Below are 13,072 nucleotides of genomic sequence, written 5' to 3' on the forward strand. Positions count from 1 at the left end.
TGGATTACTATATACTGCTTTGGCAATAAAGTGCACGCTAAAACTAAACTAAAAAGTACCTTAAACTGGCGCGAAACTGCTGTTGTTCTAACCTTCCAGTAAAGTGCACTTTTACATATTTCCAGAGAGAGCGAGAGAGCCTCTCCGCACATATTTTCGCTTTTGCGCCGACACACAAGCCACGACGGTTTATCTTCACAGTCGCCTTTTTCAAGCGGACGCGTTCGGTTCAAATGCTCTGTGTCGCTCGTCTATTCGACCAAAACAAAGAGCTAGTACGAATCGGGCGTATGTACATATATGTAACCCTTATTTGTTGATACCGATCGGGTCTAATTGAATCGGAAAAGCATACTATTGCGCAACAGAAAGAAGGCGGCAACGATGACGGAGAAGTCAAGGCTTGCCTAAAAAAATTTCGCAACGCTCCTGCTCGGTAAAGGTAAATTAATTAAACAAAGAAAGTGTTTATTTGTACTAAAGCGAGTGGGAAATGAATGTGGATATATCTTGGCCATTTTATCGATTTGCTTGGCCGGCAAACACAAAGTGTCTGTGGAGCCTCACAAATTGATGGTCACATAAACAAACTGCGAAAAACCAGCGAACAAAAGTACGTACATATGTGGGAAAATTCATAAATTATGCAGGTGGCAATGGAAATTGCGTGGGCATATTTTGTTTGGCTTAAAATCGATTTTCCCACCTGCAACTGGGTTCTGTTTCCCGATGGTCAAGGTTGCTATTGTTGTGCCAAAAAGGAATTTCACTTATGCGTAAAATCAGACCATTGAGTTCGCGAAACCTTATCACCGATAGCTTATCAATTGTTGAAACGCAAAACCCCGCGCATTTCGACGAGTGGGCCAAACACGGGTAAACAGAATTTGGCCTTTCATGCTTGTTGGGCTTTATTGGCTTATTGGCTACGTCTGTTATGGCCATTATCGGTGAGAGTTTTCCGTCATTTCAATTTCAATTTCAATCCCATCCCAGAATTCTGGCATCTGGCCAAGTGGCTAGCTCTTACAGAACGTTTTCGGGGCGCTCGGTTTTACACTTTTGTCGAATCAAATACTTTACATACTTGTAGCTACTGTAGGGCCATCAATCAAGTCCGAACTATTGTTCATACAATGCTGAGTGCTTTCGGCGTAAAATTTTTGCTCATTCTTTTGGGCAATTTGTAAATGTTTTTAGTGCGAGTTGCTGCACTTGGGCAGAAAACACATATTTTTTACGACTTTGGCATATATGCATATGAAAAAGCTCTATACCTTAAGAGCAGCACCAAATTCAGATTATAGCACTAAACCTGTTACTCAAGCTAATGCCATTGTTTCGAAAACCGTCATGTATTTGTATAATAATATCTTATCTTTATTTGCTTATATTTATTTGATATATGTGTATATTTTTTATTTTTATTTTTCATCTTAATCTGTAGTAGCCCTTTCGTATTCTTATTTTGTGGGCAACGTTTTTGCCAACTCGTATTGGATTTCGTTGTCAAGCGCGTGTAAAATGTTGGCCGCCTTCTGCTGATTTCAGCTAGAATGGAAATGTATTCAATAATAATCGTTAGCAAAGCAAATAAACAAGCATTTACCGGGGTAAATGGGTTGGTTGAACCTGAGACCACGGACACTGTGGCAGGTGTAGATTTCCTTCCTTTCGTCGACAAGTTGTCTGCAAGGTTTCCCCTTGAAATCGAATTCAATACATTAAAATAGTACAAAATAATGTTCTTCGAGTCTGAAAGAAAACCTGAAAAGAACAATCCATTTTGAGACCAAGAGATTCGCGTGCACTTGTTGGATTTTAATGATGCGGCCTGGCGCCTGTTATTTATGTAAATTGTAAAGCATTTCGTTTGGCGATATGCATATTTTTCGAATTTCAATTTATTTCCATCTTGTATGACCTTAATTCGCGTTGAGATATTCCGAAAATGACATTCGATTGGACAAAAGGGAGGGCTGCTCAGCTTGTGGTCGTTGCCCGACAAAAGTTAATCGTTCGGATCTGAAATTAAAATGAAGAGGAGAGGGAATTGGAGAGGGGGCTTCAGCTGCCTGGGATTATCTTGATTTTATAATTACTTGTAATGCAGGGTTAAACCGACACGTCCTGCGACACGACATGCTAATGGGTTCAAACTCAAATTGCACATTAATGGGCTTGCGGTATTAACTTACATGACGACTCTAAGATGGCTTAAATATTTGTAGATAAAGCTTTAAAATCACTTGGGATATGTGGGCATTTTAGTAAAGTCATTTCAAAGTCATGCACACTGCGTATCATAAATTAAAAGTGCTTTAAAATGTACAACACGAATTGGTTAAATATCTTTTAGATATAGCTTAGTCTAGCTTGGCAGACAACGATATCTTTGAAATTTCGAAATTTATTGAAGTAACGAATTTAATCACAGGTTACCGTGGTAGTCGAAATCGTAATTATGACTTAACTATTTCTCAATGGGAAGCGCTCACCCAACTGCCAATGTTATCAGTCCCAGCCCTCTACTTACTATTTTATCGCAATTTTTGTAGAATGCTTGCGATAAGATAATGCCGAGATATGCAGATATAAATGCAAGATTAATCTTCCGATAATGGGTCAACATGGTCGTGGGCCTGGTAGTGAGCAGGCTATTCTTGGCTCGATTGATGACATTTTAATTTCCGGGAGCCGAGCTGACAATTAAAAATAATCTCAAAGCTAGCAATCTCAAGTGCGTGGAAGCACGCTCTTCAATCCGCGGTCGATAATATCGCAGTAATATCGCTGGTCTCTTTTTGTACTTTTAATTAAGATGTTGCCTGCTGTTTTGTCATTTGCTAAGAACGGGATGGAGGGCCGAAAGGCAGGAGAGAACATTCATCAGGAGAATCTGAATCCGAATCTGAATCTCTAGAGACCGCAGACCCCCGGTGCAGGCATTAAATTGGAACGGAGGAGTTCAGGATCGCTCGCTATCTATAAATAGTCGTTGCCGATCGGATGCATTGGCCCGGTTGCCTTGGCCTGGCCATAACCGAAGCTGACAACTGCAATCCCTCCTTGTTTTATGCTGTACAAGTTCTTTGCTCCTTTAACTCGGTCTCTAGTTGGAGAAACGGCTGAAGTACTGACTGACGTTTGCCACTTCGCGCTTGTGGCTTTGTGGCAAATTAAGGCCTTGTTGCTCTGGACCTCAAGCTGTTCTTCAGGAAGGCCCATGCTTGGTCATTGGAACGCCCCGTTCATGGCCAAGTTGATTGCACAAAATTATAGAAATTCAACTGGCTGTAGATAGCGAACGGGGAACAAAAGGAGCTTATGCAGGGTTAGGGCTATTAGAAGCATTCCCCTGTGCTCAATATATATTTCCTCAATATACTTGCACATACTTAGATCCTGTTAATAATGTTAAATATCATTTTTTGCATCCACTATTTTCTATTCTATTATATAGATCATGAAGCCCTGACAATAAAATGATTTTAAAATTCTATTATTATTTTATGCAACCTAGTTTACTAGCGTGAATCAATGTTTTTACTCCAATAAAGTATATTTAGAACTAAAACATTACGCTATTTAGAAAAACAGCCAAATAATCTTGCTCAATATTTGCATGATGACTTAAATTTGTTGACTTAATACATACATATTTAAACACTTGCGTTTCCTAAATAGTTTTGTTATGACGTTTCAGAGTGATGTCACAAAATAAAATATGTTATGTTTTATGTTTCAAGATAGGGGAGTTCGACTGTAGCGTCAGTGTCCATTCAAATGCCATTCAAGGGTAAAAACGGAAAGTTTATTGTTCATTTGAAGCGACGTCACTTGACCCGTTTGAGAGGTACCCCCTCCCAGTCACTTGAGTGCTAATAAATCATGGAATTCCTCAATCAGTCATTAACAAGAAGCGCGTCTTTGTGACAGGGGAAGGCCGACAGGGCGGGAGTAAAACACGTCACAACCATTGTCCGTCATCATCGGCAGGGATTCCTCGGCCTATTACTCACCGAGCATTATTCAACAATTTCACTTAATAATTTATCTCGTCTCCCTCCTCTCCCTAATTCAACAGAACTGAGGGGGAGCCATTACGTATTCCCAGATTCGAAGTGAGATTCTCGCTCTTAAGATCAAGTTCACGTCCAAGCACAGCAGCTTAAAGACAAGCAAAGGAGGCGAGAGCGCAAAAGCTTTTTTTGAGCTTGGAGCTTTTCAACAGCACCCACAAAACGCTACCGTGAAATATAAAAATGAGTAACGAAACGTCGGCGAGCGAGTCAACACCTCTGCGACGGCCGGAAAATCGGACACCCGTTCCTAACGTGGCCCAAAGTAACAGCAACAGTCGCCAAACAACTATTAATAGCAACCACAGCGGCGACAACAATAACTACGGTGACTCGGTTCAAGTGCGTCTGCAAGAGCAGGACAAAGATAGCGACAGCGAGCAACAACGAACGGCCACCATGGACGCCAACAAAAGAATCCTCTGCCGCGTGGGCTTAGATGTTTTAATCTTGCTATGCGGTGAGTACAAATTTCGGTATTTCAATGCCCAAGTAACTGCACTAACTTGGCAGCTACACCTGTTCACCTCCAAATGCTAAACTTCGATCGCATCGCGCTGTGTATTTAAATTACAGGCGGTGTTTATTTTCTGTCGCAATGTTTATTATTTCTTTGGCGTGCTTCTTCTCGCTCACTCCACCCCTGAATTCACATAATAGAAAAAGCTTTGTGGCTCTCTCACGCTCTCTACCACCAGACTCTCTTCGAAAAATCTGCTTTGTTTTGAATTGGCACTGCACTTAAACTTATGGAACTCAAGCTTATACTAAGCCGTATTCAAGTTTGTAAACAATAGAGTTTTTTCCTCACTATTCGTCATCATAGATATTTATAAATGTACGGCAAAAAAATAGTTGAAAGATCCATATTGGCTTATCAGTGTCCACAAAATGAATATACATACATGCATTATTGCAGTATACAAATTTCTGAGGCTCTTTGAGAAATAAACCACTTTCTCGCTGTTGCTATGTTTTTCAGTTTCCTGCCCACCTTACCTTTATTTTTATTTGCAGCGCAAACAAAAGCGGAGACAGTTAAATTGTGTCAGGTAAAGGTGGACAACCTGCACGGGCTGACTGTTGCATTCGATTGGGGGAGTTGCTCAATTTCCACAGCCAGCACTTTCCGCTTTCCCATAAAACGTTATCAGCGAACCAAAGAAAGAAAGCACCACTAAAATTATAAAATACCCATTATTCCTGAACAGGGGAGTCTCGTAGGAGCCAAACTGTTCGACCTTCAGCAAGAAATACTTACCCTATAGCCAAGCTTTTTTGATTTGAGAACCTTTATGTCGATTCCTCCCCCGAATACTTTACGGAATCCAGTCAGTAGCGTGCATTGTAGCGCAACCGGTTTACCTGGCAATCTTCATTATTCAGCTTTGCTGTTTGCTTACCTGGCTGACTCACGGAGCGCCGCCTTATTGTACCAGTGGTACTTTGTAGATTTTTGCAATTGGCACTAGAGGAAAGGCTATCTCAAACCGCCATATTTGAGCAACTGAAAAAGGTAGCTGAACATTCGGTCTTGCCAATCAGCCAAAGCGTGAATTTACGACTGCATTCCTGGCGTAGAATTGGTGCCATTTTCTCCGGAGTTGGATCCAGCATAAATGCATGACACATTATCTTAGCCAGGTAGCCAACTTTCGCATTTCAGTTGACTCACCTTAAGGCAGTAAACCCAAAAAATCCCACAAGAATCATTCACCAAAAACCCCTTTATTAATCTGTTGCCAAAATTAAAAAGATTAAAAACAGTAAACCCTGAATATAAAAGGGTATAATAAACTTCTAATATAAAACTCATGCCGTGTGCACATTGCCAGTTCCCTCAGCCAGAAAGTTTCCATCGATTTATCAACAAATTATGGAGAGGACTGTCCCCGTAGGAGTTCTGTGAATATATTAAACAACTGGGACAAAATATCGATCTGTTTTCCAAATAAATTCCAATTAGTTAAATCTGTTACAAATGTCTGTGGTCTGCATCGGCAGGGAAAATCAAAGAATCCATTTGAGATGCTTGTTTTTAGTGGGTCGAGATTAGTTTGCCAGGTCGCATCTATCTATCGGATGCATCTGATGGCCGCTCGTCTGTCGACGACTAATTTTCGGGTGTAAATTACTTTTGACGCTAGGCAAACGCTGATAAAGTGGTTTTGGGCCAAGGGGCTGACGAGAGTGACGGTGGCACTTAGCCAAACAAATTCCTCGACCTCCGGAGAAACCCCAACTTCAAATTGAAACTCCGTTTGACGTTAATTGAATGCGAACGAGCTGCGGCACCGAGTTCGTCTCCATTCCCCGATTCTTTCACCTTTCTCCTTGAGGTGGAGTCATTAAACCCATAAAATATACACAGAAACGCATATCGGGGGTCGGCTCCCAGAAATTTCCCCTCCACTGCTGCACTTCAATAATTTATCGAGCGTGATTGCGTGCGCGTGTTTGCTTTTGGGGAAAGAAATTCTCCCATTCAGCCTGACCAAAACTAAGTAGAAGGAACAATATTTATGCAATGCATTTTGGGCATGAGGCAATTGTTGGCTCATTGTTGTTGTTTACCTTCCACCCAACGGCAAACATAGACCAAAGACAGAATACAGATACATTTACAGATACAAATATGTGGCCACAATAGATACAGATGGAAACGAAGATACATGGCCTGCCAAGATGGATGTTGATCTTCCATGTGTTTTTTGCGCTACATTTCCTGGGACAAAAGCAATGAACATTTAATTGCCAGCAGCTCATGACTCATGACCTGTCAGGCAGAGAAAGGTCGAATCGGATTGGAAACCGAAATCGTTACCTGTGTGACACCTTTTCAGTTTCTGTTTCGGATATCTAGATGCGGGTGACCTGGCTGGGTCAATAATTCTCGGTAATCATTTTCGATTTCTTGGCAGCCATGAAATTGCCAAATCCCACATCAATAATTCTCGTTTTTTAACGGACTGCGTCTTTGTCCTTCGTCGATCAAATCAATTGGCAAGGCTAAAGTTCAGTCATCCTTAATCTGTGCGAGTGGCGTTGTGAAGTTGTCTTTTAGTTTATCTTGGCACTAATTGGCTTTAATTTGACTTCCGTCATGTCTAATTAATGCGGCAAGTGCAAGTCAGACGTTTTTAATTAGATGCTGCTCCGTATTTGCCGTATTTGAGGTCAGATTTGAGTAGACTTTCTTCTCTTGCAACTCGGCAAACAGATACTGCGATAATAGAGATACCGTGCTAAAAGCAAACATTTGGTAACTTGAAAGGCTGGCGAGCGGCACTCGCAGCATCCGAAAGATACAAAGATGCATCTTCAGCGTAGGCCGGTGGCTTTTGAGCTGGGTAAATCGTAGAAGAAAGCGGCGGCGTAGAGTGATCTTCTGAAGAAATCTGATTCTCGAGCGGGCTGAAGTGGCCGCGCTTACCTCTTTGTTTAACAAACAATTTGTTTATGTTGCCCTCTTCGCTGTTGGTTCAATTACACTGTAGCTTGCAGCAGGCGGCGTCTTTAATATTGAAACGAACTTGACACCAAATGGACAGTGTTTTGTTTGCTATGAAAGTGCGGCATAGGTGCGTTACAATTCGGTTGAATTGTTGCAGTCCCCCTCGAATAACTTAAATTAAGCATTTCCGCTAAGGGTACGGCTCCGGTATGATTGTTCCTAAACGGCTTATGTCACCCTCATAAAAACACAGAAACACGCACAAAACATCAACAAAATTGATTCGTTTTTGTGTCTGCCATTTAACACAATTTTCCCTGTTCAATATTTCCATTTTCAACGCAAAGTTCGAGCTAGTTAATCCCCTGCCTATGTAGATCAGGGTAAATCTATCTCCAAAGGCTACACTTTCGTTTTCCATGCCGCAGAGTCGTAAAAACATTTTAGTGCTACCGGGCGGCTGGCACAGGATTAGGGTTCTGGGGCCGGAGAAAGGGAGGACTCCTAGGGCCAACAATGGGCCACTTGCTGTTTGTAATATGACGCTAATCTCTGTAAGAATTCCAGCTCTGCAACTTTCCCAGCAGCAGCAGAAGCCGTCGGCGATCGTTAAACATATCCGACAATGATTCCAGACACTGATCTAGATTTTGGGACCTGATACAGCTGCAGGCCGAAGAAAGGAAAGAATAGAATAGACCTCTGCTCGGCATTGTGTCACCCACCTTTGTGGGACCTCAGCGATCGCCCTATTCACCCTGCAAAAATGCAATTAAGCGACAGACAAGTCGCCATCGAGTGCCGGCTATGCACTTCACTCCTGACTTCCATCCATACTCCATGCATATGAACAGTATTCCCTAGCTAATGAGCACTTCAGAACGCAGAACTTTCCCAATTTTCAACGCCTCGCTGACTTGGGCCAGGTCGTCGACATCCAGAGTTCTTTTCCGCCTGCGGTTAGTATGGCTCATTGCAGAAAGGCGATTAGGTAAACTGGAGCGCTGGAGCGCTGGAGCCATGGCTAATGCAGTTTTAATTATACACTACATAAATGCGCTGTGTACAGCAAAGCAAATAGAGAAGCCGGGCGGACAGGCGATCCATCAGCAAGTACGCATCACAACTCGTACAGGCTATTATTGATGGCAGCGAATTTTTAATTAGACAGGCCCAGAAGTCGCTGACAGATTTCCCTGGGCGGAATTACTTTATGATCCCCATTGAGACCCCGCACACGTTCGCTTGTCACGGGAAATCTTATCGCCGACTTAGACGTATCATAACTCAATAGCGTCTCTGTCTCCGTTGTCCCCAAGAAGATAGTGCCGCAGCACTTAGGGCCCGATGACCCACTGAGATGAGGGGGAATACACATTGATAAATTGGTGGTGTTTATAATTTCTATTTCCAATTTTTCGCCTTCAGCTGGTTTTCCCATACTGCTGTTCTTCCTGCTGGGCGATCCGTACAAGCGGGGCTTCTTCTGCGATGACGACTCGCTGAAGCACCCGTTCCACGATTCTACGGTCCGGAACTGGATGCTATACTTCATTGGAGCTGTGATACCAGTCGGCGTGGTAAGTGAGTGGGGTGGCTGGTTGATGGACAGCCCGAAATTGTGTCAAGCAGCTGTCGGATACTTGAGCGAAGATTGCGCAATCGCCTCAAGTTCGGTTGTCGGCACTATGGAGCTATGGAGCTATTTAGCTATGATGCAAGCAAGATACCACATGCATGCTCCACTGTCCACATGTCGGCAATTAAAACTAGAGCAACATGTGTCTGGCCCTAATGGGCCTAGAATAGAGATTCGGCCATAAATATTTGCATGTGCGCCCCTAACGACTTCCAGAGAAAAGGGTTTAACGAGCTGCTAACTCGAGGAACTCACTCCCATTCCCATTCCTCTTGCTTTTCCATCCCGCAGATATGCATCGTGGAGGTGATCATTTCACAGAACAAGGCCAGCAAGGACAATGGCAATTCCAGCAGTCGGAGGTACGTCTTCATGAACTACGAACTGCCCGACTGGATGATCGAGTGCTACAAGAAGGTGGGCATCTATGCATTCGGCGCTGTGCTCAGCCAGCTGACCACGGACATTGCCAAGTACTCCATAGGCCGACTGCGTCCCCATTTCATCGCGGTAAGTGCATATCTGCGTGTCCGTGGTTGGCAATTTCTCAGCGGTATCCCCGTTCTGACATTGCCAATTAATTTTAATCTGCAACATGTGCAGCAGGACAGGCGACAGTGACAGCGACAACGAAGACAAATCCAAAGTCGAAGTAGGAGACGAACTTGTGCAGGGAACTCGGAGACAATGTCAAAACTCACACCATGTGGGGATTGGTTATTAATAGTATTTGGCTAAAAGGGGAATAGTGACAGTGCCTTCGAGTGCTGTAGTTGAATACACTGTCTATGAGGGAATAGTTTATGAAAGGTAGCAATAAGCACAGCTTATTTGTAAATACTCCATGGGTAGCTGTGAGCTGCACTAACTAAAACATTTTACCCATATTGATTAGCTTGTGGTGAGAATAGTAATTAGAGAGAATAGTAAAGAAGTTATACAATGACCCTTGATTTAACGTTAAGAAAAGAGTTCAAGTACACATTCCTGCACTTCTTATTCTATGCAAAGAAAAATTATTTGTTTATTTACAACTCGTCAGGGTATTTCTGATTTCAATGAAGCCCCAATAGCCCAGAGCAGTTGGCTTGCTTATTTATGATATTTTGACTGGATGTCAGACAATTTCATAAATATTCGCGGCGGCAAGTGGCTTGTTAGCTGGTTGTCGTGCGCTTCATTTGGGGAGATGGAATAGGGATCGCCATGGGGATCTCTTCAGAAGGGGAGCCGCAGCACAGAGCCGCCCTATTGTTTAGTGAAGTGCGGCAACCGGGCAGAGAGTGCAATGCAACTGCAGCTGTTGCCTCATTTCCAGCAGCGACTTCTCTAATTTGCGGCACATGTGTCGCAGATCCCAGTAAACTCCAGCTCCACAAATAATCCCTAAGCTTAACTCCAAGTCATCATTGGCTCATACCACCAATGCCTCCTTTCCTGCCGTCCACAGGTGTGCCAGCCCGAGATGCCCGACGGCACCACCTGCGCCGATCCCATCAATGCGGGGAAGTACATTGAGGAGTTCACATGCAAGGGAGTTGGATCGTCGGCGCGCATGCTCAAAGAGATGCGCCTCTCCTTCCCCAGCGGCCACTCCAGCTTCACCTTCTTCGCCATGGTCTATCTGGCGGTAAGTTCATTGTCATAGTCACACGATCCTAGCCTCATTGTTCTCCATACTTCCAAACTTTGCAGCTGTACCTGCAGGCTCGGATGACCTGGCGCGGCTCCAAGCTGCTGCGTCACCTTCTCCAGTTCCTGTTCATCATGGTGGCCTGGTTCACCGCCCTGAGCCGCGTATCGGACTACAAACACCACTGGTCCGACGTGCTGGCAGGATCGCTCATTGGCACCATATGCGCCTTGGTTGTGGTAAGTTGAGCCCGGATTAAAAGTCTCTTTTCCATTTGAACCGTTTAGATATTTCCCAACTGCGAACCCAGCCTTTCCAAGCACTACATTAAACGTATCTTAGAGATACGAAATAATTCGTAAGAATGAAAAGACCTATTTGTGTAATGTACGGTTCATGCATGCAATCGCCCCGCCCCAAGTCTTGATTAAGGTTCAATTCAGCTTGCCAGACATTCATATGCAACACTTCCCTCATCTTTTTAGAGCTACGGTTTGCCCATGAGTTGGTTCAACTTACAAACAGTTTGGCCCGCCAAAAGCAAGGCCAAGTAAAAGAGGAGCAGAGACAGTAACAGAATCAGCTTATGACATTGTAAAGAGGATTGGCAATTAAAGCATCACAAATTCTGCATACCCCGACTACTCATTACTAACCTGGTGGTGGCCATTAGCCTTAATTGAACTGCGGGATATGCTCTCCAAATTGGCAGAACTCAACACCTAGTCGCGGTGTCTGTGCGTTGCGTGTGGTGCCAATCAATGCCATCCGCAGCAGGAAGCCTTGTTTCCAGGTCGAGCTGACTCTTCCACCCAGTTTTCTATGCAGCTGTCCAGCTGTAATTTCACGCTTCACTTGGGGCAGGGGACATTCCTGAGGGGGACGCTCATCATACAAGGCAATTAAATAGATATGAAGGGGTACGGATACACCAACGCATACTTTTAGGAGCAGCTGCTTAATGTTTCAAGCGTGGCATTGTGATCGAATGAAACTTCGCACTACAAAATGCCTATCCAATGAGTCAATCGTTTTAAAAACCATCACAACGCTTTCGCTCTAGATCCTACGAGTTATCCCAACTGAGCCATTTATAATATATTTGTATAGAGTAAAGGCAAGGAATGTTTTCTAATGTCTCTGGTAAAGGGTATATTAGATTCGTTGAGAAGTATTTAACAAGTAGATGGAAGAGTATAAAGTATCTATGTACGAGTATATGTTCATTCCAGTTCACTAGCAGAATCGATTTGGCCAAATCCTTCTGTCCTTCCGCATGAAAATCTAGCTGAAAGTTGAGATTTAGCATGTTTTTTCAAAACGCTGCCACTCCCATTCTCCCTTTTGTTAAATGTTTTTCATTTTGTTTTTCTTTTATTTCGATATGCTGAAAAATGTTGCATTTTTTCCTTTGCTGAGTAAAGGGCGTGTGATATTCGACGTACTCGAGTAAAGCGGTTTCTCAGTTTCTCCCTCCCTTACAAGCATATACAAAAATATAATAACATACAGAATTGAGAATTTTTGATGACAATTTAATATAATTTTTTTTTTCAACTTTGTTATATATTTGAAATTAATAAAAGCTCTTTAACGATTTGACAACATGGAAAGTGTATTAATAACACTATTTTCTTCTTATTTGCAGGCCAATTATGTATCCGACTTGTTTCAAAAGCCCAACACAAAGACCTATTTGGCGCGTACAGTGCAAGACATGAATGCATCGCCAGCACAGGGAATTACGATTACTTCAAACTAACCCGCAGAAGTGCAAAATATGAATTATAAGTTCCACGCGTTGTAGCCGAACATTTTTGGAGGATTTCATTATCGGGACAGTGAAGCCTAGCTTTGCGTTAACCTAATTAATGTATTCCTGTACTGGCATTTTAAGAGCTGAGTGTGATTAGCTGGAAGTGCACTGAAGTGCCTTCTTTAATATTTAAACTAGAGCAATTGATGTGTAGAGTAGCTATTTTACTATACTAAATATTTTAAGCTGACGCAACAATTTCCACAAATCAAGTGACCTTCAAAACAGAGCTGCGCAAAAAAAAATGAAAGCAATAAGTATTATGTAGCTAATTTTAAGCTTTGAAAACGATAAGGTAATTAAAATATGTTTAAATGGTAAATTTAATATGTTAATTTATAATTTTTAGCGAGAGTTGACCTGTTTTTCGCTGAAAATATGAAAATAAAATATAATTAAGAAATAAATGGATGTGGTATTTTTATTTAAAGGAAAAAAGAATATCGAG

General features: G+C 42.6%; 1 protein-coding gene across 3 annotated transcripts; it reads left to right on the forward strand.

Moving 5' to 3' along the window:
• Positions 1-175: 175 nt before the first annotated feature.
• On the forward strand, positions 176-12,713 carry LOC6540678 (putative phosphatidate phosphatase). 3 transcript variants are annotated; one of them, XM_001970280.3, is made up of 7 exons: positions 176-442; positions 4,088-4,542; positions 8,965-9,116; positions 9,467-9,685; positions 10,626-10,805; positions 10,871-11,047; positions 12,457-12,713. In XM_001970280.3, the coding sequence occupies exons 2-7, from the start codon at positions 4,266-4,268 to the stop codon at positions 12,568-12,570; spliced, it is 1,119 nt and encodes a 372-aa protein (XP_001970316.1). In that variant the 5' UTR covers positions 176-442; positions 4,088-4,265; the 3' UTR covers positions 12,571-12,713. The 3 variants fall into 3 exon arrangements, with proteins under 3 accessions (XP_001970316.1, XP_015014546.1, XP_026834513.1); XM_015159060.2 differs by lacking the exon at positions 12,457-12,713 and adding an exon at positions 11,294-11,439 and having other exon boundaries at positions 198-442; XM_026978712.1 differs by lacking the exon at positions 176-442 and adding an exon at positions 501-613.
• The last annotated feature ends 359 nt before the right edge of the window (positions 12,714-13,072 follow it).

Source organism: Drosophila erecta, unplaced genomic scaffold (genome assembly GCF_003286155.1).
Source record: "Drosophila erecta strain 14021-0224.00,06,07 unplaced genomic scaffold, DereRS2 tig00000055-arrow-pilon, whole genome shotgun sequence".
NCBI lineage: Eukaryota > Metazoa > Arthropoda > Insecta > Diptera > Drosophilidae > Drosophila > Drosophila erecta.

Coding starts and splice junctions, on each gene's coding strand:
- LOC6540678 (XM_001970280.3), top strand. CDS start 4,266: ATGAGTAACGAAACGTCGGCGAGCGAGTCAACACCTCTGCGACGGCCG. Junction 10,806..10,870: donor TCGCCATGGTCTATCTGGCG/GTAAGTTCATTG, acceptor CAAACTTTGCAG/CTGTACCTGCAGGCTCGGAT. Junction 11,048..12,456: donor CCATATGCGCCTTGGTTGTG/GTAAGTTGAGCC, acceptor TCTTATTTGCAG/GCCAATTATGTATCCGACTT.